The sequence below is a fragment of the Trachypithecus francoisi genome, unplaced genomic scaffold (assembly GCF_009764315.1).
Source record: "Trachypithecus francoisi isolate TF-2019V2 unplaced genomic scaffold, Tfra_2.0 Lachesis_group11, whole genome shotgun sequence".
NCBI classification, from domain to species: Eukaryota; Metazoa; Chordata; class Mammalia; order Primates; family Cercopithecidae; genus Trachypithecus; species Trachypithecus francoisi.
Window position 1 is genome coordinate 37,409,991 of NW_022681456.1, and position 27,102 is coordinate 37,437,092.

The 27,102-nt window shown below is 42.3% G+C and overlaps 2 protein-coding genes across 2 annotated transcripts in view; one reads left to right on the plus strand and one right to left on the minus strand.

Annotated features, from left to right (window-relative positions):
- Positions 1-2,592: 2,592 nt before the first annotated feature.
- Positions 2,593-25,163, minus strand: AMDHD1 (amidohydrolase domain containing 1). Its single transcript, XM_033220986.1, has 9 exons — positions 24,872-25,163; positions 18,879-18,985; positions 16,680-16,744; positions 14,642-14,919; positions 11,073-11,298; positions 9,226-9,350; positions 5,602-5,695; positions 4,868-5,028; positions 2,593-3,431 (listed from the first exon to the last, which is right to left on the minus strand). Exons 1-9 carry the CDS (start codon positions 25,006-25,008, stop codon positions 3,344-3,346), a joined length of 1,281 nt encoding a protein of 426 aa, XP_033076877.1. The 5' UTR covers positions 25,009-25,163; the 3' UTR covers positions 2,593-3,343.
- Positions 25,164-25,440: 277 nt separating this feature from the next.
- CCDC38 (coiled-coil domain containing 38) overlaps positions 25,441-27,102 on the plus strand; it is a 66,152-nt gene continuing 64,490 nt past the window's right edge. Inside the window, exon 1 of the mRNA XM_033220984.1 lies at positions 25,441-25,981. The gene's annotated coding sequence lies outside the window, so the exon portion shown is untranslated. The remainder of the gene's footprint in view (positions 25,982-27,102) is intronic.

Consider the following 27,102-nt stretch of genomic DNA (forward strand, 5'->3'; position numbering starts at 1 on the left):
TATAACGGTTTAGTACCTCTAACAGCAGTTAATCAAGTTTCTGAAGGAACATATGCTTGACTCAGTACACTCTTTTTCCCATTGGCTAGCAACAAAAGAATTGGAGGCATCAGGATTTCCTCCCCAGCCCCGCAGGCTCACCTGGGCTTTGTCACAAGTTGTCTCAGGGCAGCCGGAGGAGGCAAACCCTAAAGCACAAGGGCTTTTCAAGCCCCTGTTGTGCCACATTCGCTAATGTCCTGTTGGCTAAAGCAAGTCACGTTCCAGGCCCAGAGTCAATTTGGGAGAGTAACACTCAAGGGCATGGGCATGTGATTTGGCGTGATCCATGGGCCCGTATCTGACAATCTACCACATGCATAAAATCCCATCACAGGCCGGGCGCGGTGGCTCATGCCTGTAATCTCAGCACTTTGGGAGGCCGAGGTAGGTGGATCACGAGGTCAGGATTTCAAAACCAGCCTGGCCAAGATGGTGAAACCCTGACTCTACTAAATTTACAAAAATTAGCCAGGCGCAGTGGCAGATGCCTGTAATTCCAGCTACTTGAGAAGCTGAAGCAGGAGAATTGCTTGATCCCGGGTGGCAGAGGTTGCAGTGAACCAAGATCGCGCCACTGCACTCCAGCCTGGGTGACAGAGTGAGGCTCCATCTCAAAAACAAACAAACAAACAAAAAAATCACAACCGGCAAAATTCAAAAGCAGATGCATTTCATACTGCTTTAAACCTGTGTCTGATTTTTGGGTCTGGTCACTATATTGCTTTTTATTAAACTTTATGGTTCTCTTTTTATGGTTCATTTGTTCATTTGGCTTTATTTTGAGATGGAGTCTCAGATCTGTCGCCCAGGCTGTAGTGCAAAAGTGCTATCTTAGCTCACTGCAAACTTCTGCCTCCCACATTCAAGCAATTCTCCTGGCTCAGCCTACCGAGTAGCTGGAATTACAGGCGTGTGCCATCACACCTGGCTAATTTTTGTAATTTTAGTAGATACGTGGGTTCACTATGTTGGTCAGGCTGGTCTCGAACTCCTGACCTCAGGGAATCCACACACCTTGGCCTCCCAAAGTGCTGGGATAACAGGCGTGAGTCACCGTTCCCGGCCCATTTTGCCTTTTTGCTTACTTTTGTTAACAGTATTAATTTATTAAATGTAAACATTGAAAATATACTGAAAAAATAGTTGGAGAACATTAGTTTCAACCCAGAGGGTAGACTTCATTAGTCTAAAATAGAAAAGACAGTTAAATTACAATGCTTTAAAGGCTATCATAGAGATGTGGGAATGTGGGGAGGGGCATCCAGCTCCAATTCCCATGTAAGTAAGAGAAGGAAAGCATTCTGGGCAGACGGAACCATGCTGCAAGGCCCTGAGCAGCTCACTGTCCCCTAAGGAACAGTGTGCGCGGTGGCTCAAGCTTGTAATCCTAGCACTTTGGGAGGCCGAGACGGGCGGATCACGAGGTCAGGAGATCGAGACCATCCTGGCTAACACGGTGAAACCCCGTCTCTACTAAAAATACAAAAAAACTAGCCGGGCGAGGTGGCGGGCGCCTGTAGTCCCAGCTACTCGGGAGGCTGAGGCAGGAGAATGGCGTAAAACCCGGGAGGCGGAGCTTGCAGTGAGCTGAGATCCGGCCACTGCACTCCAGTCCGGGAGACAGAGCGAGACTCCGCCTCAGAAAAAAAAAAAAAAAAGGAACAGTGTGAAGATTGGTGTGACTAGGGCTTAGAACTCAGAGCTGCTCAGACCTTAATGTGCATGTGAATCACCCAGGGCTTGTTAGGACGCAGATTCCGACTCAGCAGACCTGGGTCCAGCTAGAGGTTCCGCATTCCTAGCGAACTCCCGTGAGTTGCACGGGCTTGCAGCACACTGGCCTGGGAGGAATAGGGCAGTTTAGGGTAGATGTCTTCTTCTGCCTTCATTCAAAAAAGGCATGAATGCTATTTGTTTAAAGTGAGTGCCTGCTAGATGAAAAATCAGATGTGCTTCTCCTCCTTGTTTCTTCAATAGAAGAAGCTAGTCTTGTGTTGCTTGAGTTCCAGGGAAGGGCGGACCTAACATTCAGTTTTGACCTTATGTCTATCTCCTGCATCCCAAATGCTCACAGTGCCTAGGTGACTGGTCACAGGGGAGCCATCACACATAGCAACTGTGTGCCCCCCACACTGTGTGAAGACTTCTTAAACAATCACATGAGGTTCAGAGCTCCAGAGACCCCATCGTGATGACAACAATATGCAATGTTACCCTTAATCTTCCAATGAGCGGCATTTTGAATTGCTTTATATTGACTACAGCAAAGCCTCTTTCATTCAGGCTCTATTAACCTGACATTAGTGATCGTTTGGAGAGTCAATCTTTACTTCTCATATCATTTCTTACCAAGTTTGGTAATGCAGTTGTGATTATAAAGATGACTGAAACATTTAAAAAGATTTCAAATCAACTCACATGGCTTTTAAAAACACCCATTTATATGTAAATAATTATCCACTCTTTACAAATACTTTTGTAATTTCCTAAAACACTCGAAGAGACAACGCTGCTGATCTACTTCCAGGCTGAAAGGAAACAACAACAATCAGAGTGAGAGCAAACATTTATTGAGAGCTGTCAAATGTGTTTTACCCAATTGTAATGTGAAGAATCAACAATTTTTTAAATTTCAAAAAAAAGGTTACGTGATTGTAGTTGGAAAAAATGCATCCATTTCAGGAAGGTCCCTATGCCTGTGTATTAAATGATGTGTCTGGAACGCTGCCGGGAAGCTCTGTTGCTGAGATTGAGAAGACCTTAGAAATGGAAGGACACCACTCTTCATCAGACGACATTAATTCATTTGAAAAGCATCTAGAAAATAAACTACTTGGGGAAAGGAAATACTATTTGCTTAACAGAAGGCTATATTTTAGCTTCATTGGGGTGTATCACTTAGATTTCTTTCCATTCCCCAATGTTCACTAAATATAGTTTAAAAACTGAAACGTGAAATACAGACACAAAATGGAAATTTTAAGTCAAGCCTACTTTTCCCCACAAAGGCATTTTTGTGATACCTCATCATATTAATCTACGGAATATTTGTAACTAATATTTGTGAAATAATTGGATGTTTCGTGATTTTAATCACAATAGGTTTACCTGTTTATATGTCAAATGCATGTGTTAAATGAAAATAAATCTATCCCTGGGGTTTTTTGAGTGACTTAAAAAGACATCGAAGTACATTTAGGTTTAAGTGACATAATTCTGGTAAATTTAAGGTGTTTTAACTTTTAATATAACTATATTGACTTATTTCATATAGTCAAAAAGTCTTCTCTTTTCAAATCTATCATGTTTTATAGATGACTTTTCCTTTAGCTATAACATATTCAATTAATTCATTATGGCCTCCGAACTGGTAAATCAAATGCTCCCATCTAGAAAAAAAAAAAATTACTTCAATGTGTGCAAGTAAAAATTATTACTTTATCAATAAATGCTAATTTTAAAATGCATTCCCTACACATTTATTTACACCCAGTCAATGGTATTTGGGCTTTCTAAAAAACAGTACATAACTAACTGGTCTATGGTAAATCAAACATTATTTAATAATATCATTTAAGTACTTGATCTTAAAATATTTGCTTCATTGAATGATACATAAATGTCACCATCAGCATTATATTCAATACAGGGAGTGGTTTCTGATCATGGACAGAATTTTAAAGCAGGTGTCTCTGGAGGACATGAGGTTCAAGGGCTGGAATGGGCTTGTAAGAGTCAAGTAGCCATAGGATTTATGACTTGTAGATCTGGAACAGTAAGACCCTGATATGGTTTGGCTGCTATGCCCCCACCCAAATCTCATTTTGAATTGTAGCTTCCATCATTCCTACATTGTGGGAGGGACCCAGTGGGAGGTAATTGAATCATGGGGGTAGGTCTTTCCCATGCTGTTCTCATGATAGTGAATAAATCTCACAAGATTTGATGTTTTTATAAATGGAGTTCCCCTGTACACGCTCTCTTGCCTGCTGCCGTTTAAGACATGACATTGCTCCTCCTTTGCTTTCCGCCATGATTGGGAGGCCTCCCCAGTCATGTAGAACTGTGAGTCAATTAAACCTCTTTCCTTTATAAATTACCCAGTCTGGGGTATGTCTTTATTAGTAGTGTGACAACAGACTAATATCTCCCTGGAGGCCCAGGTGGCAACAGACTGTGGGTGGGTGAGTGATAAGCCACTAGGAACAGGAAAACTAAGTTTAAGCTTTTGGGATCCAGTCGGCACGAGAAATCAGAGAGGGAATGAATCAGAACCAGGGTGACAAGCCAGAGTTGGGAGCTAGTTGAAAATCAGAAGCCGAGCAGAAAAACACAAACACATGCCAGAGGGCACAACCCGGCCAAAGTCCAAGTAAACAGAGCAGAAACCTGGAAATCTACAAAAGATACCAGACAGATGAAGAGATCCTGAAAACTTGATCCGCCCTGTCGTTTAGGGCCTGTCAGTAGATTTGCTCATTGGAAAGGGATCAAGATAGAGGGGACTGGCTAGTGTCTGAGTCCATACAGAGTCTGACACTAATAATTAGTGGAAAAGGGATTTAGGCCTCATCTCTATACTTCAGTGGGCACAATGTAAGATATTTCTCTGGTGAAATACTCTTTATTCTTTAGGACATATGGTAAAAGTGTTACATCAAAAATAAACAAAGCCAGAAAGCTCGTTAAAGCAATGAGGACAGATTTAATTTGGGAATAACCGCTGCAATAGAGAAAGAGTCCAGCAGAGATGATTCTTGCCCTAGACTCCCCCCCAGCCTATGATCGATCATTCGGGAGCACACTAAGTTGGGAGCACACTCACCGGGATGAATTGATGATAATGAGATCTCCCTGTTTGCCAACTTCCAACGATCCGTGTGTGTGAGACTTTCCCAGTGCATAAGCTGCATTGATGGTGGCAGCAGCCAAGGCCTCAGGCATGGACATTCTCATGTTTACACAGGCCAGATGCATGACCACTGGCTAAGGCAGGAAGAGAAAAGTGTTGGAGGAAAGTGACATATGGCACTGCAATTTAAAACATTTCTCAACACAGCACAACAAACAGAGGCAGTTAAAGGTATAGGAGGAATTGGCTCAGTTGCAATGGGAAAAATCTAAGTTTATACATAAAGGTTCTTATACTTTGGAAAAGATTACTTTATTAAAGGATTGTGTATTTAATATTTATTGACAACTTTTCAAGACCACTTACTGCACACATTGAAGTTAATTCACTTCCACCCTTACTAACTAAGACCTCTTGGAGTTCATGCTATTCTCTGGAGAAAGGAAATGGGTTATTGTAAAACCACAATGCTCAAGGCTGAATCAGAAAATAATGCACATAGAAGCTTCTCTCCTCTCTCTATGCCTACAGGCATTTATCTGGGACAGAAAAATCCAATTACACTGCTGTCTACCGCTTTTTTTCTTGTTTCACAGAAAATATTTTTAGATTTTTAACACTGTTTTAACAGTTAGTGAAATATTTTTAAATTGTTTATATGCTTGGTAGATAGTCTGCTCAGAAAGGCACATGAAAAAAATAATTACCATTGAAAAGCAATATGCATTGGGATTGAAATCACTTCCCAGGGCAACTATTACTCCTTCATCTAACATCTTCCTGGCTCGAGGTTGTTTCAGTCTAAGGCGAGGAAAAAAATATGTCAGTCTCTAGAATGGGAACTTTTGTAGAACAGCTGTTCAGAACAGAAGAGAACTTGAGACAGGCAACGCCTTCATATTCTGGAAGAAGAAGCAGAAACTCAAGATTAAATACTAGTGGCAGAATTACACATATAATCCCAGGACTCCTGATTTTTATCATTCTGCTTTTGAAATTACTTAGATATGCCTAACTTTTAATTAATGATTGTTTATCTCATCCGTCTTTTTACATATTAAGGCATTCTTGCAAAAGCAGGAAAATATAACTTACAAATGGTTTTGAAATTTAATAAGCTTTTTTGGTGACTCCCAAATTAAATAATAAATGAGGTTACACTGTGTGTTTTTTTTTTTTTTTTTGAGATGGAATCTCGGTCTCTTGCCCAGGCTGGAGTGCAGTGGCATGATCTTGGCTCACTCCAACTTCCACCTCCTGAGTTCAAGCGATTCTCCTGCCTCAGCCTCCCAAGTAGTTGGGACTACAGGCACCCGCCACCATGACTGGCTAATCTTTGTATTTTTAGTAGAAATGGGGTTTCACCATGGTGGCTAGGCTGGTCTCGAACTCCTGACTTCAGGTGATCCACCTACCTTGGCCTCCCAAAATGCTGAGATTACAGGCATGAGCCACTGTGCCAGGCCACAATATGCTATTTTTATTAGCTCAATTTTGTAATTTCCTATTCATTTCTCTCCCTTACCCCTCTTTTCTGTTGTTTTTTTGTTTTTGTTTTTGTTTTTGTTTTTTTTACCTCAAACATCTTTGTAGGTCCTTTAAAATCTTGAAGGCCCAAGAATTTAGTGTGTAAAATGTTTATACTTCTTCCTGAATTAGGCATCTCCTTGACCTCCCTGGTGAAATATTCTTTGTTCTTTAGGACATATCTCAAAAGTGTTACACAAAAAATGAGCAAAGCCTGAAAGCTCGTTAAAGCAATGAGAACAGATTTAATTTGGGAATAACTGCTGCAATAGACAAAAAGTCCAGCAGAGATTATTTTTGCCCTAGAATCACTCACAGTCTATGATCGATCATTTGTAGGACCACTTAAAATGTTTTTCAACAATGTATGAGAGGAGGTGAGTGAAGCAGAGACAGAGTGAGGAAAGGGTACAGCTTCAAATGTCCCTGCAGGTCATTTGAATGTCCCTCCTCCCCTTCCATAAATACTTAGGGGTAAAAGAGAATAAAGTGAGGCTGTAAAAGTATTAAGGGCGCTCCATAAAAACTAAGGTGAATATTTCCTGAATACATTTAAATATTACATGCAAATATACATAAAATACATGATTAAAGCAAGCCCTTAAGTAGCATAAGGCAATGGTTATTCTGGAAATGAGGGTCAAGAGAGGGTTCAGGGGAGAGCAGGGGGCCCTGCTGGTCTCTCCTGATGCAGAGATCAGAAAAATACAGAAACGAGAAGCCAGAAAGCAGAGTGTGGCCTTCACTTCGACTGCCCTTGTGGTCCTAACAGGAGGCTAAACCTGTCTGTGGCAATGGCAGATGACAGCCTCTGCTGGTATAGGAACAAGGTGCAGACTTTTAATGCTGAATTGCCCTCCAGTACCACAAAGTTTTACGCTTTTGCTCCATGTCAAGAGATTCAAGACCAGTTAAAGAAAGCCTTTTTTTTGAGATGAAATCTCACTCACTCTGTTGCCCAGGCTGAAGTGCAGTGGTATGATCTTGGCTCCCTGCAACCTCTCCCTCCTGGGTTCAAGCGATTCTCCTGCCTCAGCCTGCCTAGTAGTTGGGACTACAGGCACGTGCCACCATGCCTGGCTAATTTTTGTATTTTTAGTAGAGATGGAGTTTCACCATGTTTGCCAGTCTGGTCTTGAACTCCTGGCCTCAAGTGATCTGTCCACCCTGGCTTCCCAAAAGTATTGGGATTACAGGAGTGAGCCACTGTGCCCAGCCGAAGAAAGCCTTTTTTTCCCAAAAAAAATAAAAAACAAAAAACTTATTTCTTGGATGGTGGAGATAAATATTGATTGATGACTTAAACTGATGACACTTGAAATGTATAAGACATTGGTCATACCAAGAACAGTTATTGATATTTCCTGATTGTAGTCTACATTGTGTTTACTCTTTAAGAGAATAATAAAAATGTATAATATCATATATGTGCATATAAAATCATAGTAGATTTGAGAAAAGAACTGAAGTACTCCTTTCTTCACCCTTCTAAAAGTTACTCGGAGCCTGGTCTTACCTAACCTCAGCAAAATTCGTATCTTGGGCTGGATAATTCTTTGTTTTGGGTAGCTGTTCTGTGCAATGAGGAATGTTTAGCAGCAACCTTGGCCTCTACCCACTAGATGCCAGTAGCATCCCTTAGTTGTGATAACTAGAGATGTCGCCAGACATTGCCAAGTGTCCCCTGAGGGACAAAATTACCCTGGGGTTGAGAACCACTGTCTTAACTGCAAAATCACTCCCCATGCAAAAGACCACATATCCTAGCTACATAGAAAGCACCTAGTCCCAAGAGAAGATAAACTTCCTCTTGACTGCTGGCCTCCCAAACCACAAACTTGGATATCATATAAGCAAGTGGTACAGTGGGAAGGGTCAGAAGACATCGGTCTCATATTAGTTGGAATCAGAGCAACAGTAATAACAGATGAACTAAGTATATTCAATTCATAGGCAGCATACAGCAAAATATCTGGGGAGATTTTACAAAATATATGTCTTCTCTTTCCTCCCACCCCCAGGATTTGTGAAGATTTATGACAATTATGGCACCCACTAACATCCCTTTAGAAAACAGCTCATGCAGATTCTGAATACTGCTAAATATCTTTAACATCTTATGCATATATTTAAAAGTATTGCATCTATTTCATTATTTACTAATTATAAAAATAATGCATAGTAATTATTATTATTTTTTTTATTTTATTTTATTTTTTTTTGAGGCGGAGTCTCGCTCTGTCGCCCGGGCTGGAGTCCAGTGGCCGGATCTCAGCTCACTGCAAGCTCCGCCTCCCGGGTTCACGCCATTCTCCTGCCTCAGCCTCCCGAGTAGCTGGGACTACAGGCGCCGCCACCTCGCCCGGCTAGTTTTTGTATTTTTTTAGTAGAGACGAGGTTTCACCGTGTCAGCCAGGATGGTCTCGATCTCCTGACCTCGTGATCCGCCCGTCTCGGCCTCCCAAAGTGCTGGGATTACAGGCTTGAGCCACCGCGCCCGGCCATAGTAATTATTTTTAATTGGAAAATTCCAAAATCCATGAAAAAAAAAAAAAAGAAACAAAAAGCTCCATCTTCCTCAATAATCCTACCACACAAAGGCAATCTGGGTCTAAGTTCCTTCCTCAGGGAAATTCATTTACGAACATCAGTCCAGGGTTGGCATCTTCATTAACTGAGTTTTCTTCATCTGCAATTTTAAGGGATTTGTAACGGCAGTGAAATAATGTCTGGGCACTTTGGACGTCTGTGTCTTCACAGCTTGTACTTGCAGCTCTTGGGTCTGGGGTGAGAAACGACCTTACCTCAGCATGTAGGCTGTGGTGGGCAGAAGAACGGCAGAGCACCTGGCCGTTGCCATGGCAACAATGCCTTCATCACTCACTTCTTCCAGGTGGCTGATTGCCTGCGCTCCCAGTTCAGCCCCAAGCTAAGGAGAATGGGCAGAGAGGGAAAGATTTAACAAACAGCAACAATGAATCGATGAAGTTCCATTAAATTATTTTTTGTTTGTTTGTTTGTTTGTTTTCTGAGACAGAGTCTTGTTCTGTAGCCAGGCTGGGTGCAGTGGCGCGATCTCGGTTCACTGCAACTTCCACCTCCTGGATTCAAGTGATTCTCCCCCCTAGCCTCCCAAGAAGCTAGGACCACAGGCGCGTGCCACCATGCCCAGCTAATTTTTGTATTTTTAGTAGAGATGGGGTTTCACCATGTTGGCCAGGATGGTCTCGATCTCTTGACCTCGTGATCCACCTGTCTGGGCCTCTCAAAGTGCTAAGATTACAGGCATAAGCCACCAAGCCCGGTGTAAATTGTTTTTCCCATAAAGAGAAACAGCGTTTTATTACTAAGATTTCTTGCCAACCAACTGTTATAAACCCAATCCCCCAAATGGGTGAAGGGTTTGTAATGGGCATTCATTTGAAAATTAGCTAGTGGGCTACTTCAGAAACTATTCTTAAACACAAATCCTTCAGACATTTTCTGAAACAGAAAATTTTATGGATCAGAGGTGAGAGAAGGGGATCTAGAGCTATTTGGGAGAATTGGTGGTTGGATGAAATGTGGTAGGTGAGAGAGAGGCAGCAGTCAAAATGATATCCAAGATTTTGAGTTAAGCAACAGACAGGTGATGGTGTCATTCACTGAAGCAGAAAATGGGACAAGACTTGGAAACAATGCTAAGAGATCAAGCTGGATATAATGCAGTTGAGAGGCGTGCAGGTGGGGTATCTATATCTTTACGCTCCAAGGGCAGTTGTTTATTTAGGTCTAAGGCTTTAGAGGAGAGAAGCCTAGACTCAGGACTGCAGGGACTTTGTCTTACTGCTGAATTCTCAATGCCTAGAGCAGTGCCTGGCACGCAGTCTTCATTCAAATATTTGTTGAAAGGATGAATAAGTGAATTAATTTGAGCAAAGATATATGAATTTGAAAATCATCCTGTGGCGATTTTTCGTGTGCTCCACTAAAATGATTTGGATGCTGCCACAGAAAGATCTGAAAAGGTCCAAGTGAAATTAATATACTGTGCCAGTGTGGCTTTGTGTGCTAAGAAAAATACATTAGAAATTTAGTAAAAGAGATCACTGAGGTAATTCTTTTTCTTTTCTTTTCTTTTCTTTTTTTTTTTTTTTGAGATGGAGTCTCGCTCTGTCCCCCAGGCTGGAGTGCAGTGTGCGACCTCGGCTCACTGCAACCTCTGCCTCCGGGTTCAAGCGATTCTCCTGCCTCAGCCTCCCCGAGTAGCTGGGATTACAGGCGCATGCCATCATGCCTGGTTAATTTTTTGTATTTTTAGTAGATACGGGGTTTCACCGTGTTAGCCAGGCTGGTCTCAATCTCCCGACCTCATGATCAGCCCACCTCGGCCACCCAAAGTGCTGGGATTACAGGCGTGAGCCACTGTGCCCGGCCAATTCTTTTTCTATTAATACACCAGTGGATGATAATGAAAGTAAATGATCAGCAAAAAAGTAAGTTTTTAATAGAGGTCAGGGTTTTCAAGTCTCAACCAGACCAATCTGTACACTGTTCAAACAAATTTCCCCATTCAGTATCTTTTCAGAGGGCTTTGAGGAAACTAAGTTTTCCATAGCATGAATGTGCAAGAATGAATGTTGATGAGGGGAAAACTAAAAGTCAGCCACACCTCAGCAGCCTTCATTGGGTGGAGTTCATCCCCATGGAAGTTAATCTGTAACCCTATGTCTTTTCCACGTTGAAGAATCCTTCTGGTGGAATCGAGATCAAAGACACCTTTCTCACAAAATACGTCGATATTGTCCACGTGTATTTCCCCATTTCTGCCAAGTTCCTTCAGCTTTGGGAGGTGGTTATTGATGATATCATCAGCAGCTTCAGTAGCAGTTTTTCCTCTGGAGGAGGAAAATGAGATTGACATGGGCAAATATTAAAAACAAAAAACAAAAGGATAGGGTTATCTGGCATTTGAAGAACCTGAGGAGCAGTAGAGGTAAATGACTTCAAGCCTCAGAAAGGTAGAGAAAGACTCAAAGCTATAACTCTGAGCTCTTAACTATTGGGCCATGCTTACATAGTTCATCCATTCTGGCAGACCTGTGTTACCTTTGGGGATGCCAGCAAGGCTACCTGGTTGAAAAGCTTAATTTGGTTGGGTGCAGTGACTCATGCCTGTAATACCAGCAATTTGGGAGGCCGAGACGGGCAGATAACTTGAAGTCAGGAGTTCGAGACCAGCCTGGCCAAAATGGCAAAACCCCTCTACTAAAAATAGAACAATTATCTGGGCGTGGTGGCATGTGCCTGTAATCCCAGTTACTCAGGAGGCTGAGGCAAGAGAATTGCTTGAACCAGGGAGGTGGAGGTTGCAGTGAGCTGAGATCAATTACACCACTGCACTCCAGCCTGGGCGACAGAGCAAGACTCTGTCTCAAAAAGAAAAAAAAAAAAGGCATAATTTTCCTGTAAAGGACACTCAGAGGGCATCCTGGATACTCCCCTTACCTGAGCCCAGTTGTCACCCTGCCTTTTTCTTCCTCCACAATGTTTCCTGAAGCACTTGCCTTAGACTTTCTGTCTCACCGTCTGGGGATATGGGGAAGGAGGATAGTACGAGGCTCTGAAATTCTCTCTAAAATTCTGATGGAGTTGGGCACGGTACCTCATGCCTATAATCCCAGCAACTGGGGAGGCTGAGGCAAGAGGATTGCTTGAGCCCAGGAGTTTGAGGCTGCAGTGAGCTATGACTGCACCACTGCACTCCAGCATGGGCAACAGAACAAGACTCTATCTCTAAAAAAAAATTAATAATAAGAAGAGTAGATAAAATAAAGTTCTGCAATAGTTATATGTTAGAAAAGCCTGGGCTTTTAGAGTCAGGTAGACACAGAGTTCTACCACATGGTGGTCACATAACTTAGGAGATGCTCTTTAGCTGTTATTTGAGCGCAGGTTTTACCAATGGGAATCAAGATGCAGACCTCAGAGGGTCATTGACAGATGAAGAAAATTTTTGTGAAACTTTAGCCCTGTATTTGGCACACAGAAGGCTCTCACTCAGCAAAACCATTTGAGTAGGTGGGTAGAGGTGGACTATGAGAGACAGACACTTACAGAAGTTATTTCTTTCTTTCTTTTTTTTTTTTTTTTGAGACGGAGTTTTGCTCCTGTTGCGCAGGCTGGAGTGCAATGGCATGATCTCGGCTCACTGCAACTTCCACCTCCCGCGTTCAAGAGATTCTCTTGCCTCAGCCTCCAGAGTAGCTGGGATTACAGGAACGCGCCACCATGCCCGGCCAATTTTGTATTTTTAGTAGAGATGGGGTTTCTCCGTGTTGGTCAAATTGGTCTCGAATTTCTGACCTCAGGTGATCCACCCACCTCGGCCTCAAAATGCTGAGATTACAGGCATGAGCCACCATGCCTAGCCTACCAAGTTATTTTTAATTCTCAAGACAATCATATAGAATAGGGTGGCATTTAGCTCTGTTTCACAGATGGGTAGTTCATGTTCAGAAAAGTTAAGTCATGACCTCAAAATCACCCAGCTGGAAGTAGCCAAGCTGGATTCAAACCCAGGTCTGGCATCACTTCAAACTGAGACTTTTCCACCATGCCACACTATTTTCTACTGAAAAAGAAAGCAGACTGTTATGCACTTTATATTCTGTTTGAAAAAAAATCTACTGTTTTCTATAGAGAATGTCTCAAGAATCTCAGTGAAATTTTAAGCTTTAATAATTTCAGAAATATAAATGCTAAAAACTTACAATAAAGATCACTGGAAATATTAAATACTTATGTTTCTTTTCCACATAACTAGTTTTGTGAATTTTGAATAATAAATTTTAATGTTACTTTTTTAGTTCCTCTGATCGAAGATGATAATTAACATGAAGGGTTAATTTTTATTAATATTAAATATTTATATTTTTCCATTACACAGTGACTATAGCTAATAGTAATGTATTGTTTTCTTAAAAATTGTTAAAAAATAGATTTTAAGTGTTCTCACCACAAAAAGTGGTAAATATGAGGTAATGCATATATTAATTAGCTTGATTTAGCCATTTCACAATGTATACATATTTTAAAACAACATACTCTACACAATAATATATTATTTGTCAATTAAAAAAGACATTTTTTTTTGAGATAGAGTCTTACTCTGTCGCCCAGGCAGAGTGTATAGTGGCACAATCTCCACTCACTGCAACTTCCGCCTCCCCGGCTCAAGCGATTCTTGTGCCTCAGCCTCCTGAATAGCTGGGATTACAGGCATGGGCCACCACGCCTGGCTAATTTTTGTATTTTTAGTAGAGATGGGGTTTCAACGTGTTGGCCAGGCTGGTCTCAAACTCCTGAGCGCAAGTGATCCACCTGCCTTGGCCTCCCATAGTGCTGGGATTATAGGTGTGAGCCACCACACCTGGCCTAAAATATAAATTTATTTTCCAAAGTTTCCAAAATCAGATAAATGTAAAAGAAATTTAAACAATTAGATTTTTAAACAATGATTGTAAGTCTGTAGTATTATATTTATATATCTAAGTTATCAGTGCTTAAGACCTCACTAAGACTTTGGAGGCACCTTATGCATGTTCAAGTCCTGGATTTCTTTTAGATAGTTCAGTTGGCTGTTGGAACCATGAGCCTTCCTATTTAGAAATTCCAGGACCCAAAGGAATTCTGGAAAAGTAAAATGCAAGTGCAGAAAGGAACAGAGTTCTCTACAGTAAGGCCATGTAGGAGGAACTTTTAGATAAAGGGGAAGGCTAAAAATCATTTACAACAACAAAACAAAAATGTTTGCTGTTAAGAAAGCAAACAGATGAACAAAAACGAACCCCTTTGAGTCACCTAGACCACGAGGTTTGAACTACCTCCTAAAGAGTGTTACTATTAATTTCTAAAGTGCTTTTAGAAATGCTAATTATCATGGGAAATTATTCAAATTAATATGTGTAATTTAAACGACCTACAAGGGGCCATTTCTTTTTCTTAACCCAAAGAGCTTGAAACAGCTCTTCTATCATAATTAAAGTACTAGCAGACTGATGAGGCCAAGGGATCGCCTTCCTAAAACCGAGTCTGCGGGATGAGTGGCCATTAGAATCAGGTCTTTCCAAAGACTTCTACCCATCTCCCTGCAAGAGCTAAAGTGCTAATGCACCTCCACCCCCGGGGCTCATTTTCAATGCTCTGAGTTAAACCTCGGTCCCCACTGGCTAAGATTACTTAGGCACTGAATGAGCCCCGCAGTAGGTAGCCGAGATGCCGATGTCCAGCTCCCGCCGGGCGCGCTCAATCACGCGCAGCATCTTGAGCTCGGTCTCCAGGTCGAGGCCGTATCCGCTCTTGCACTCCACCAGCGTGGTGCCAGCCTTCATCATGCACTGGAGACGCTGCTGAAAGGAGCGGAACAGCTCCTCCTCTGAGGCTTGGCGCGTGCGCTCCACGGTGAAGTGGATCCCTCCTCCGGCCTGGTGAATTTCCATGTAGGTGGCCCCTGCCAACTGAACACACGCCTCACCCTTAGGCCGGCAAATGCGAGGAAGTTGCAGGGAGGTCTGAAGAATCTACCTCCAGGGGCAATATTATGTAATGATTAAGAAGCCATATGGCACGGGCACCAATCCATCGGATTAGAAAAGTGCTGGGATACACAGTCCTGGAAGCCCCTAGTCTGCCAGACACTGGATTGTGGGGAGTTCCAAAGGGGTCCCGGGAAGACACTGGAGTGGTAGAGATGGGAGATGTGGTGGGTGTCCTGTTGGGATCTGAGGGCAGTGGCAATTACAAACTGGCACAGGCCGGGCACGGTGGCTCACACTTGTAATCCCAGCACTTTGGGAGGCCGAGGTGGGCAGATCACAGGTCAGGAGTTCAAGACCAGCCTGACCAACATGGTGAAACCCCGTCTCTACTAAAAATACAAAAATTAGCTGAGTGTGGTGGTGCGCACCTGTAGCCCCAACTACTCGGGAGGCTGAGACAGGAGAATCACTTGAACCCGGAAGGAGGAGGTTGCAGGGAGCAGAGTTTGGGTCACTGCACTCCAGCCTGGGTGACAGAACGAGACTCTGTCTCAAACAAAACAAAACAAAACAAAAACAAAACAAAACAAACAACAACAACAAAAAAAACCTGGCACAGGAGTATTGCAATATTTTAACAAGTCAATCAGCCCACAATGTGTACTTGCCAAGTATCAGCCCTCCCTCCATCCCTCAGCTTGTTTGAGAAAACAAAGCTTAAGCAAATCAGGAGTTGCAGGGAACCCCGTTGCAATTATTCAGATCTCCACTAAAGCGGCCCCGGGAAGTCTCCTTGTCTCAATATTTGGCCATCAGAGTTTGGAGCTTGACCTTTGTCACTCAAAGAGGCTCTTTCTGGGGTCCCACTGGGCTCCAGTTGCTCTGGGCAGCAAGGAGTATGGTGCAGAGAAAGGATGCAGGCCTGGGGTCTCCTAGCCAGAGTTTTCATCTGGGTTCTGCCATCCTCCAGCTGGTGGCCCTAGTCAACACTCTTCCCTTCTCTAGACCCGGCTGTCTCCATCTGCATAATGAGAGGACTGGACTGTAAATCTCTTTCTCCATCTATACAATGAGAGGATTGGACTGCTTTTGGCTCTGAAATTCTGTGATTTAATAAAACAGTCTTAAAAACAGCTCTAGTTTGTTGAAGAAGGTACATGATATCTGAAGAAAATAATTTTTTTTTTTCTTTTCCTGAAATAAGCCAGTTTAGCTGCCAGGAGGCACATTTTTTTTTTTTCTTTCTTTTTTAAAAACACATGTGAAAATTGCTCCAACCAGGGATTTAGAAGTTGGCTACAGCTAATATATGATTAACGCAGATTACATTTTGTGATTCTTAATAAGTCTCAGTTTTCTGAAAAAGAGAAAAATATAAGACATTTTATTTTTGTGATTAGTAACATATTTTTCCAAGCTTTACTCCAATGAATGGCGATTTTCAAACTATTCCTTGGAGCCCTTTCAAAAGCTACTAGAGATAGTGATTTGGAATGGGAATGTGTGGAAGGAAAGAGAGGGAGACATTAGTGGGCAGGAACAGCCCTGTGTATAATACAATGATTTGGGGCAGATATAAATAAGTTTTGTTGTCATTTGTTTCCCATGCCCAAGCAAGTAAAAATATCCATTAAAAAATATGTTGACATATGTTGCAAAGCTTGATAGCCTGCTAACTCTTCAGCAAAAGACTTCATATTTGTGCTTTATTTTGATTTGCCATGATTGGTTGCAGTTACCTTCATTGCAAATTCGTGAACTCTTTCACCAGCCCATACTGGATGTGTGTGTGCATCCACCAAACCTGTAATCAATAAATCAAGTTATCTTACAATTAAGAAATAGAGAACACTTAGACAGCAGGCAAACAGCAGCACTACACCCTGCTGCTCTGGGGAAAGCGTGATGGTAGCCACCCATTTTGAAGGAACATGAAAGGAAGAATTTGTCTGTCTGGTTCCCTTGACAGAGAGAAAAGAAGACTGCCCTGTTGTACGGCTAGTCTAGAAAGCTTTAAGGAAGGAGGGGATGCAACATGATGAAAATATCCCTTACAGAAATACAGCTCCTTTTGCTCAGTAAGTCCATGCTCACCAAATAAGCTTTCGTTTTATTTTATTTTATGTTATTTTATTATTTATTTATTTTTGAGAAAGGTTCTCACTCTCACCCAGGCTGGAGTGCAGTGGCACACTCATGGCTCCCTACAGCCTTGACCTCCCAGGCTCAAGCAGTCCTCCCACCTCAGCCTCCCTAGTAGCTGGGACTATAGATGTGCACCACCACACAGGTTAATATTTGCCATGTTGCCTACGCTGGTCTTGAACTCCTGGGCTCAAACGATCTGCCCACCTCAGCCTCCAATGATCGACCTGACTTGGCCTCCCAAAGTGCTGGGATTACAAGCATCAGCCACTACACCTGGCCCAAATTAACTTTGAAATCAAGTTATCAAGCCCCCTAGTTGAGCAAAACCATGAACCTTATCACAAGGAATAATCTAGATATGAAAACATAATACTACAATCCCCGCCCCCTGCCACTCTGAGAAGGGAAAATATGAAATCAGAAAGACGAATCTATCTTCAAGAAAGAAATGTATTTTAATTAAGGAGAAACTGTAAAGCAATCACTTGAAACTGTTGTTTATCCAGGTACAGTTCAGCAAAGTGTTTCTTTCCAAAATATTTTAGATATCTTATGGATTAAATGACTCATTATTGGCTCTGATTGGACTAAAATCAAAAGCCCCTACTCAGATTGCTTTCTGCTATATTCCTCCTTTTCGTAACATTTCACCCTGATTTTGTCTCCTGACCCTCAAGAATCATAAGGAAGGCCAGGCATGGTGGCTCATGCCTATAATACCAGCACTTTGGGAGACTGAGATCAGCAGATCACTTGAGGTTAGGAGTTCGAGACCAGCCTGACCAACATGGTGAAACCTTGTTGCTACTAAAAATACAAAAATTAGCCAGGCATGGTGGTGCACGCCTGTAATCCAGCTACTTAGGAGACTGAGACACAAGAATTGCTTGAATCTGGGAGGTGGAGGTTGCAGTTAGCCAAGATCACACCACTGCACTCCGGACTTGGTGACACAATGAGACTCTGTCTCAAAATAAACAAACAAATGAAAACCCATCAGATAGAAGCTCTGTCAGATGTGTACAATAAACATCTAAAGAATAAAAATTTTATATAAAAATAAAATATAAATATAAAGCCCTTTTGTTTGTGTAGAACTCAAAGTTTATGAAACTTGTTTTGGATGATTACATGAAGTCATACAACATAGTTAATGTAGGAGATGATGATTAATAAACTGATTCTGTTGTCAATCATTAAAGATATAAGTGAACTGCAGTGAAAGCTCTAGGATTTTTTTTTTTCTTTTTCTGCCCAGAGCTGGATCCTTTGTTTCACACCCTATACAAATTTAGAGTATTTCTGGTAGTAGAGATAGCAGTTGCCTTGTTAGCCTCTCCTATGCCATTGGAACTACTCCTATGAAACTATGAAACTGCTCCTCTGGATTAATAAAGTTCTTTTGACTGTTTTTGAACCTAAACACAACACAGCTGGTTTCTATTCAGCATGTGAGTGGGAAGAAGTGGAGTCTAATGAATGGGCTTGATTCCTAGGTTGCCTTTTTCCTGTTTAGGAACCTTGGGTAACATATTTCACCCTTAGCCTTCAATTTTCTAAACTGTAAAGTATAGATAATGATACCTCCCACACAGGGATGTTATAAGGATTCAAGGTGAAACCATGTTTGAAAGCAGTTAGACAATCAATAATATAAATTCAATACATGGAACTATGATTTTTTAAATATTATTTTGAGACTTTAAAATAAGCTGTTACTCTTCCTCTTTACATTTCAGGAGCTACTGTTAAAGCTACTTGTAGACCTTTAATGAAAAAGAGGTAAATACCTGGTAGAATACATTTCCCAGAGCAGTCAATTATTTCTTCAAAAGTTTCTCCAGAAAACTGTCTTCGAATAACATCAGCAGGACCAATAGCTTTTATAAACCCATCTCTGAAGAAAAATCAAGAAATAGTTACTAAATTTGGAGAAATCTTGTTAGAAATCTGATGAGTGACTTAAAATATGTTTTCAGATGCTTTGGTGTTAATTAGTCAACATTTACTGTGTTTCTGTCTTGAACTTGAGTCTTTGGAAAAGCATCTCTAGCCACGTTCAAGACAACCATAAAAGACCCAGATTGGCCAACGCCATTTTCAGCAAAATGAACAAAACTGGAGGAATCACATTACCTGACTTCAAATTATACTACAGAGCTATAGTAACCAAAACAGCATGGTACTGGCATAAAAACAGACACATAGACCAATGGAACAGAATAGAGAACCCACAAATAAGTTCATACATCTACAGTGAACTCATTTTCAGCAAAAATGCCAAGAATATACATCGGAGGAAAGACAGTCTCTTCAATGAATGGTGCTAGGGAAACTGGCTATCCATATGCAAAAGAGTGAAATAAAATCTAAATGGGTTAAATCTAAGACTTTAAACTATGAAACTACTCAAAGAAGACATTGGGAAAACTCTCCAGGACATTGGTTCAGGCAACAATTTCTTGAGGGATACTCCACAAGAACAGGCAACCAAGCCAAAAATGGACGGGATCACATCAAGTTAAAAGGCTTCTTTCTGTACAGCAAAGAAAATAATCAACAATGTGAAGAGACAACCCACAGAATGGGAGAAAATAATTTGCAAACTATCCAATTGACAAGGGATTAATAACCAGAATATATAAGGAGCTCAAACAGCTCAACAGGAAAAAACCTAATAATCTGATTAAGAAATTGACAAAAGATCTGAATAGACATTTTTCAAAAGAAGAGATACAAATGGCAAACAGGTATAAGAAAAGGTGCTCAATATCAATGATGATCAGAGAAATGCAAACAAAACCACAGTGAGAGATCATTTTACCCCAGTTAAAATGGCTTTTATCCAAAAGACAGGCAGTAACAAATGCTGGTGAGCATGTGGAGAAAGAGGAACCTTCGTACACTGTTGGAAATGTAAATTAGTACAGCTACTATGGAGAACAGTATGAAAGCTCCTCAAAAACTAAAAATAGAGCTACCATATGACCCAGCAATCCCACTGGTAGGTCTATATGCAAAAGAAAGGAAGTCAGTATATTAAAGAGATATCTGCATCCCATGTTAATTGCAGCACTATTCACAATAGCCAAGATTTGGAAGTACACTAAGTGCTCACCCACAGATGAATGGATAAAGAAAATGTAGTACATATGCACAATGGAGTACTATTCAGCCATAAAAAAAGAGTGAGATTCTGTCATTTGCAACAACATGGATAGAACTGGAGGATATTATATTAAGTGAAACAAGCCAGGCACAGAAAGACAAACTTGGCATATTCTCATTCATTTGTGGGAGCTAAAAATGAAAACAATTGAGCTCATGGAGACAGAGAGTAAAATGGTGGTTACCAGAGGCTGGGAAGAATATAAGGGGAGAGGAGAAAAATGAGGATTGTTAGTTGCTAGAAAAATATGGTTAGATACAGTGAATAAGACCTAGTTTGACATCACAACAGGGTGACTACAATCAGCAATAATATGTTGCACATGTTAGAAAAACTGAGTGAGTACGATTGGAATGTTTGTGAAACTAAGAAATGATGAATGCTTGAGATGATGGAAACCCCATTTGCCCTGATATAATTATTACACATTGTATGGCTGTTTTAAAACAACTCATGTACCCCATATATATATACCTACTATGTACCATGAAAATTTACAATTAAAAAAACTTTAAACATCAAACATATGTAGCAGACAATTGCCATTTGTTCCCCAAGATCAGTATTCCCTTTTTTTTTTACACTAGTAAAGCCCTAAATTTTAGCTGGACACATGATGGCCCAAAATACAGACTACATTTCTCCGTCTCCCACTAGCCAGGTGTAGCTGTGAGACTAAGGTCTAGCCAGTAGGATTGTCTTCTCTTCCTATTCTTTCTGTCTGGAATGCAGACACCATAACTAGAGATGGGGTGGCCATCTTGGGTCATGGAGTGAGTGTAAGAAAGTGGGCCATGGATGGGAGAGCAAGGTAGCAGGGTCCTGGCTCCTGGGGACCCCATGGAATACTGCAATCAACTAGCCCTGCATTTCCTATGTCTGGATTTTCACATAGGAGAGAAATATATTTCCATCTTGTTTCAGCCACTGTTAATTTAGGTCTTGGTCACTTACAGCAAATTCGTGTTTCCAACATGGAGAATCAGGGCTATTAACCTGAGAGCTGGAATGTGTTGTGAAAAGCAGTTAGGATAAGGGATTCAGAACTGGGGCAGAAGTGGTTGGGGTAACCTAACAAAATGTAAGAGTGACGGAGCAGAAGAAACTGGATGGAAAGAGAAGATGTTATGATAGGAAAAGAAATAACGATTATGGGGTCATGGGGAGGATAAACTTAGGGTGGAATAAGAAATTAAGTCTTGAAATAGAATTTAGTATCCAGATTAATACAATTCTTCATCACTAACAGCTTTTATCTGGCCCAGTTACATAATCTACCCAGTGTGTAGTGAATCTGGTGGTGGAAAGGACCAGCAGGACTAGAAATTGATCCTTATATGGGAAAGAACAAAAGATAATGCTCTTATGCAAAAAGTTGATGACTGACACTGCTTTAAGAGAGGTTGTTTTAACAAAGTCAGACCTAAGAAATAAATCTCTAACATTCTCCATCTGTGCGGGAGGGGAATTTCAAGGGCACTGGATCCTTTTCCTGACCCCACTAATCCCATGCTTATCTACCTTTCGACAGTGTGGTTCTCTCATTCATTGATGGAGTCCTACCTATGTTTGAATAAAGGTGTACGTCCTTTGTTGAAGACATAATGAGGACAGTTATTGAAGGAAACTAACAAAAAGCATTCTCCCAAAAGTGTTTTTTTTTTAGGTAGCCATTAAAATTATAAAGATACATATTACTGACAGTTTGTGCTTCTTTTCCACACCTGGGAGCTTCTTCAAGATTAACTACAGTATACACACACACACACACACACACACACACACACACACACACAGAACGAGAGAGAGAGAGAGAGAGAGAGAGAACTTAATTTAAGAATGAGATACCTTTAGAGACCTAAATGAATGAACACAATGGTGGTATTTACACCCTGTGGCAGACAATCACTGAGATATTTATTTTTAGGAAGCGGGAGTTTCGGTGTCCCTCAAACCATATTCTTTTCCAGGACTCACTTTATATATCTATAGCTTATAGGGGATTGACTATTAGTTGATCTCACTGAGATTCGTTCTAATCAGAACACACCATGGTATGTATATACTTGTTGAAAAAAAAAAAACACACACACAGTTAAAATCCATCCATTTCTGGGCTTTGAAATGGAACTTTCTTCCACTTCTCTGTGCTTTTAATCAGTACTCCTCTCCCTACACACACTCACACTCACAGCCTGTGTTCTTCTTGTTTACCAAAAGAAAAGCTGGATCAAGTTGTCTTTGAACACACAGGTTCTGCATAAGGGAAGTGATGTGAAAATTTAAGACAATCGCCTAAATAATTCACCCTGAAAACACTTTTACCTTAAAATATTCAGATAATGAAAGTGGGAGATATACGTCAAAGCACCACGAATCACCAGATAAGTATTCCAATTCTATACTTGATTTTTGCATCAACCTGATATATAAGACAGTGATGATAGTAAGTGAAAATAAAAACAACACCATCCTGTACTGAGCTAATCATATTTGAATGACAAAGTTCTCGATATTCTTATAAATTTATTTCAATGTAATAAATCCAACAAACTCTGAGAACAATGTAGCAGACTGGAATGAAAAAGCCCCACCTGCCAGACCACACATCAACTCCTTTCTTTTCCTTTCCCTGCATTTTGTGGTTTTGATGTGAACATAGAACATGTCTGGGAACCCGAGACTTGATGTTGGTGCATTAGTATAATTTTATTTATTTATTTATTTTTGAGACAGAGTCGCACTCTGTACCCCAGGCTGGAGTGCAGTGGTGAGATCTTGGCTTACTGCAACCTCCGCCTCCTGGTTCAAACGGTTCTCCTGCCTCAGCCTCCGGAGTGGCTGGGACTACAGACGTGCGCCGCCACGCCCTGCTACTGTTTGTATTTTTAGTAGAGACGAGCTTTCACCCGGCTGGTCTCACGCTCCCGACCTCAGGTGATCCACTTGCCTCGGCCTCCCAAAGTGCTGGGGTTACAGGCATGAGTCACCGCACTCCGCTGCATTGATGTAATTTTTATAAGATACTCCAGTTGCAACCCAGGTAGATATTTTTCAACTTTCTAAGCAAAATTTTAAATAATATTTTTATAGTAAATTGGGAATGTTTTCATCCCTTTATTAATTAAAAATAAACCAATCAGGCTGGGCGTGGTGGCTCATGCCTGTAATCCCAGCACAGGGAGGCCAAACCAGGTGGATGGCTTGAACCCAGGAGTTCCAGACCAGCCTGGGCAACATGGCGAGACACTGTCTCTACAAGGAATACAAAAATTAGCCTTGCATGGTGGCCAGCGCCTGTAGTCCCAGCTACTCGGGAAGCTGAGCTGGGAGGATGGCTTGAGCCTGGGAGGTGGAGGTTGCAGTTGAGCCTTGGAGGTGGAGCCGAGATCATGCCACTGCACTTCAACCTGGGCGACAGAGCTAAAACCTCTCTCTCTCTCTCTCTCTCTCTCTCTCTCTCTCTCTCTCTCTCTCTTTCTCTCTCTCTCTCTCTCTCTCTCTATATATATATAGGTTGGGTGCAGTGGCTCATGCCTGTAATCCCAGCGCTTTGGGAGGTTGAGGCAGGTAAATCATTTGAGGTCAGGAGTTAGAGACCAGTTTGGCAACATCGTGAGACCCCCTCCCTACTAAAAGTACAAAAATTATCCGGTCATGGTGGCGCGGCTGCTGTAATCGCAGCTACTCAGGAGGCTGAGCCAGGAGAATCGCTTGAACCCAGGAGACGGAGGTTGCAGTGAGCTGAGATCGCGCCGCTGCACTCCAGTTTGGGCGACAGAGTGAGATTCCATCTCGAAAATAAATAAATAAATAAATAAAATTAAACCAACCCACAGTACTTCAAAAGCTGGACTCTGGCACAATCCTAAACTGACTCAGATAAGCCGTGGTCAGTTTGTGAGACTCATTCATCACGTGCAATTGTGGCCCCGTTGGGCCCTTTAAATTCAAATTCTCATCCAACTTCCCTTGCTACCCCAGGTCGCCCTCAAACTTTGTTCTTTTATTCACATCTGGCAGGAAGTTCAGAAGAGTAAGAGAAATATCTTGTTTTCTGATAGCCAAATCTTGATTTATTATCACTCAGGGCCATTAACGTCTACATGTTCTCCGTGGTTCTAAAGCTTTAATGTACGAGACCAGGGGGATGTGAAAGGTACTTTTGAAAAATTCAGGTCTCAGAACTCCAGCCCCAGGGATGCTGATTCTAAAATTCTAGGGATAGGGAGTTGGGGACGCAAATGGAATCAGAAATCTGGCGTAAGAATAAAATAACCACAGGCCACCCTGACAAAGATGGTCTCCTGGCCTCGCTTTAAGAAGCACTGGGGAAGATCTCAACCCCTTCTGATGGTTGGACAGTGATATTTTACCAGCAGAGGCAGGACCCCGATGCATTCCAATGGGATGTTCCTCTCTGAGCTCTTTAAACGGAATGACAACACCAAGCAGCAGAGCGTGTTAGCAACAGGTGCCCCAAAGGCTGGCTTGCCCATGTGTCTCTGTGCAGGGACGCTTTCATGGCGTTGTTTCCCTTCAGAGTGCACAGTGAGAGGAAGAGAGGCCAGCTCCGCCCGTGGCGGCCCCCACCCTACGCGCCCGGCCACTTACTTGCCCACCACCAGGCTGGCGCCCTCCAGCACCGCCAGGCTGCGCAGCGCATCCGGCGCCAGGAAGCGCTCACCACGGGAGCACACCAGCACCACCTGCTGCGCGTTCTCCAGCAGGAGGCTGTGGCCGCCTGCCATGTCACCGTGCGCCGAGGGTCTCCGGGAGGCCACCGGGCTCCGGCCACTGGCAGGACTCAGTGGAGGACGAAAAACCGCAGCCTGCGCCGCCCGGGGCCGGGAGGGTGGGGCGGGGGCGGGCGTTCGCAGCCGCTGCCCTTTGCTCGCCTCCCTCAACCACAGCAACCGGGGCGGTAATCATTGCAAGAATGGCAATGAGTAGTAAAACTGATGAGGAATCCTCTCTTTTTTGGTCGTCTTGTCCTGTCCTGAGTAAACGAGATGGAGACTAGTGTCCCTACTTTTCAGATAAGGAAACTGAAGTTTGGTCTCCCCCAGAGATCAAAGTGAGCTGTGTCGATCACGTGGTTATGTGGAAGCGGGTCAAGGGGTGGTGGGGTGAGAGTGCCCGGAGTGTTCGGGAGCGAGGGACGGGAACCTGGGGTACAGCCCCGGAAGGGGGACAATAGGGGAAACCTCTGCCCAGGGGGTTGGGGTGGGAGCCTGGATATAGCGCTCCGGGAGAGGGCAGACTAGGGGAAAGCTGTGCCAGGGGCAGGGACCTGAGCTTGGAGGTAGAATCCCGGGAGAGGACAGAGTGGGGGAAACCTCTGCCTAGGGTGCTGGGACGTGAGCCTGGAGGCAGAGTCCCGGGAGGGTACTGCGTGGAGGAAACATCTGCCCACAGGTTCTGAGGCGGGAGCCCGGGACTCAGAGGGCCGCGAGCCAAGGGAACCTGGGGGTGGGGAGGAGGAAGATGCGGTTGGGGAGGTGCTCCTGGGTCCGCGCGAGTGGCGGGTGCCGCGCACTTATCCGTTGGCCAGCTCCGTTCCGGGATCCGCTACCAGACGGTCCCTGAGATAACGCGGAACCGGACTGGGGGAGGATAGAGCCGAGACCGGAAGATCGATTGGCACCTCCGCCCACTTTCCCACAACGCCTTTCCGAAGGCTAGGTTGGAAAGGCTCCTGGATCCAAACGCAAACTCGTTGAGGTAAAACAGGTTTCAGCTCAGCGTCCGCCCCTCCGCATGCCCCCTCCCACCCCTCAGCAATGTCTGGTGTGGTCTACAAGCAACTTGCGACCAAAATTGGAGACAGAATCAAGTTTATGGAATATGGTCTGTGATTCTCAGCCTCGTCGCTTCCTACTACCAATTGCTATGGAAACACTGCCAGGCACAGGCTTTTGTTTTGAGTCCTTAATTACTTAATTTCGTTTATACACGTTTATTACAAGCTCTGTGTTAAGTCTTGTGGAACATACAAAGACAGGAAAGGCGCTTTTCCTGCCCAAAAAAGACTTTACCATAAAAATGATAGATGTGGACACAAATAATATACTATAAAAGCAGACTAAGCCTGTAAAACCACAAAATATAAAAATTAATTTCATGTCATTAAAAACACCTAGAACAGAAAGCAAAAACTCCTTTAGATGACCACAATAAATAAGAATATAATTTAGCTTCATATTATGGCCTATAAAAGAGAGATCAGTTAGGAAATAGAGAGGAAAGATAAAAATTGGAAAATATACAGACAATGTGAGTGAAAGAGACCCTAACGGTGGGTAGGGGAGGAGGCATCAGAAGATTATTCACAGCTCATAAATACAACCACAAACAGGTTGTGTGTGTGTGTGTGTGTGTGTGCATAGGTTTTAAAAAGTTTATACATATGTATTTCTATGTCTTTCAAAAGAGAAGTAGAAATAGTGGGGAATAGAAACACATAAAGTCACTAATTCACGGAGAAATATTAAAATTTTATGTTATAAAATTTCTGCTGAAGACTTTAATCAGTTACATTTTGCAATTTTAGGCATATTTGCAGAACTATGCAGTTATAGGTATAAAGGATGGGTTACAACTATAGAAAAATAGAAAGGGTTCAATAAACTTGTCTTAGTCTCAGTTTTGTTTCCTATGAGCTGTTTGACCTTGGGGAATTTATTTACAGTAAATTTCTTGGAGCCTCCGTTTTCTCATCCTTATCACAGGGAAAACTATTTTTACTTTATGGGCTTGTCTGAGTTTTAATTAAAATAAAATATAAATCACTTAGCCCAGTGCCCAGCTCTAAACAAGTAATAGGTATTATTACTATTATTAGT